Source organism: Rhinichthys klamathensis, unplaced genomic scaffold (genome assembly GCF_029890125.1).
Source record: "Rhinichthys klamathensis goyatoka isolate OS25496 unplaced genomic scaffold, OSU_Roscu_1.1 h1tg000659l_1, whole genome shotgun sequence".
Taxonomy (NCBI): Eukaryota; Metazoa; Chordata; class Actinopteri; order Cypriniformes; family Leuciscidae; genus Rhinichthys; species Rhinichthys klamathensis.
This window is the reverse complement of record NW_026607102.1, coordinates 2,448-5,000: the sequence shown is the minus strand read 5'-3', so window position 1 is coordinate 5,000 and position 2,553 is coordinate 2,448. Positions and strand designations below refer to the sequence as shown.

At 50.3% G+C, this 2,553-nt stretch overlaps 1 protein-coding gene across 1 annotated transcript in view; it reads right to left on the bottom strand.

Annotated features, from left to right (window-relative positions):
- Positions 1–198, bottom strand: part of LOC130076539 (ral guanine nucleotide dissociation stimulator-like) — a 5,581-nt gene extending 5,383 nt beyond the window's left edge. The window contains exon 1 of the mRNA XM_056241656.1: positions 184–198. Within this exon, the coding sequence (XP_056097631.1) occupies positions 184–198 (15 nt within the window). The remainder of the gene's footprint in view (positions 1–183) is intronic.
- Positions 199–2,553: the final 2,355 nt, after the last annotated feature.

The following is a 2,553-nucleotide window of genomic DNA, read 5'->3' as shown; positions in this document are numbered from 1 at the left end:
TATACTCCTCATTATCCCCCAGTCTCACCAGTATGCTCCTCATCATCCTCCAGTCTCACCAGTATACTCCTCATTATCCCCCAGTCTCACCAGTATGCTCCTCATTATCCCCCAGTCTCACTAGTATACTCCTCATTATCCCCCAGTCTCACCAGTATGCTCCTCATTATCCTCCAGTCTCACCAGTATGCTCTTCATTATCCTCCAGTCTCACCAGTATGCTCCTCATTATTCCCCAGTCCCACCAGTATACTCCTCATTATTCCCCAGTCTCACCAGTATGCTCCTCATTATTCCCCAGTCTCACCAGTATGCTCCTCATTATTCACCAGTATGGTCCTCATTATTCCCATCACACCAGTATGCTCCTCCCAGTCTCACCAGTGTGCTCCTCATTATCCCCCAGTCTCACCAGTATACTCCTCATTATCCCCCAGTCTCACCAGTATACTGCTCATTATCCCCCAGTCTCACCAGTATGCTCCTCATTATCCCCCAGTCTCACCAGTGTGCTCCTCATTATCCCCCAGTCTCACCAGTATACTCCTCATTATCCCCCAGTCTCACCAGTATCCTCCCCCAGTCTCACCAGTATACTCCTCATTATCCCCCAGTCTCACCAGTATACTCCTCATTATCCCCCAGTCTCACCAGTATACTCCCCCAGTCTCACCAGTATACTCCTCATTATCCCCCAGTCTCACCAGTATGCTCCTCATTATCCCCCAGTCTCACCAGTATACTCCTCATTATCCCCCAGTCTCACCAGTATGCTCCTCATTATCCCCCAGTCTCACCAGTATGCTCCTCATTATCCCCCAGTCTCACCAGTGTGCTCCTATTTATCCCCCAGTCTCACCAGTATACTCCTCATTATCCCCCAGTCTCACCAGTATGCTCCTCATTATCCTCCAGTCTCACCAGTATACTCCTCATTATCCCCCAGTCTCACCAGTATGCTCCTCATCATCCTCCAGTCTCACCAGTATACTCCTCATTATCCCCCAGTCTCACCAGTATGCTCCTCATTATCCCCCAGTCTCACTAGTATACTCCTCATTATCCCCCAGTCTCACCAGTATGCTCCTCATTATCCTCCAGTCTCACCAGTATGCTCTTCATTATCCTCCAGTCTCACCAGTATGCTCCTCATTATTCCCCAGTCTCACCAGTATACTCCTCATTATTCCCCAGTCTCACCAGTATGCTCCTCATTATTCCCCAGTCTCACCAGTATGCTCCTCATTATTCACCAGTATGGTCCTCATTATTCCCATCACACCAGTATGCTCCTCCCAGTCTCACCAGTGTGCTCCTCATTATCCCCCAGTCTCACCAGTATACTCCTCATTATCCCCCAGTCTCACCAGTATACTGCTCATTATCCCCCAGTCTCACCAGTATGCTCCTCATTATCCCCCAGTCTCACCAGTGTGCTCCTCATTATCCCCCAGTCTCACCAGTATACTCCTCATTATCCCCCAGTCTCACCAGTATCCTCCCCCAGTCTCACCAGTATACTCCTCATTATCCCCCAGTCTCACCAGTATGCTCCTCATTATCCCCCAGTCTCACCAGTATGCTCCTCATTATCCCCCAGTCTCACCAGTGTGCTCCTATTTATCCCCCAGTCTCACCAGTATACTCCTCATTATCCCCCAGTCTCACCAGTATGCTCCTCCTTATCCTCCAGTCTCACCAGTATACTCCTCATTATCCCCCAGTCTCACCAGTATGCTCCTCATCATCCTCCAGTCTCACCAGTATACTCCTCATTATCCCCCAGTCTCACCAGTATGCTCCTCATTATCCTCCAGTCTCACCAGTATACTCCTCATTATTCCCCAGTCTCACCAGTATGCTCCTCATTATTCCCCAGTCTCACCAGTTTACTCCTCATTATTTCCCAGTCTCACCAGTATGCTCCTCATTATTCCCCAGTCTCACCAGTATGCTCCTCATTATTCACCAGTATGGTCCTCATTATTCCCATCACACCAGTATGCTCCTCCCAGTCTCACCGGTATGCTCCTCATTATCCCCCAGTCTCACCAGTATGCTCCTCCCAGTCTCACCGGTATGCTCCTCATTATCCCCCAGTCTCACCAGTATGCTCCTCCCAGTCTCACCGGTATGCTCCTCATTATCCTCCAGTCTCATCAGTATGCTCCTCCCAGTCTCACCGGTATGCTCCTCATTATCCCCCAGTCTCACCAGTATGCTCCTCCCAGTCTCACCGGTATGCTCCTCATTATCCTCCAGTCTCACCAGTATGCTCCTCCCAGTCTCACCGGTATGCTCCTCATTATCCCCCAGTCTCACCAGTATGCTCCTCCCAGTCTCACCGGTCTCCTCCTCATTATCCCCCAGTCTCACCAGTATGCTCCTCGTTATCCCCCAGTCTCACCAGTATGCTCCTCGTTATTCCCCAGTCTCACCAGTATGCTCCTCATTATCCCCCAGTCTCACCAGTATGCTCCTCATTATCCCCCAGTCTCACCAGTATACTCCTCATTATCCCCCAGTCTCACCAGTATACTCCCCCAGTCTCAC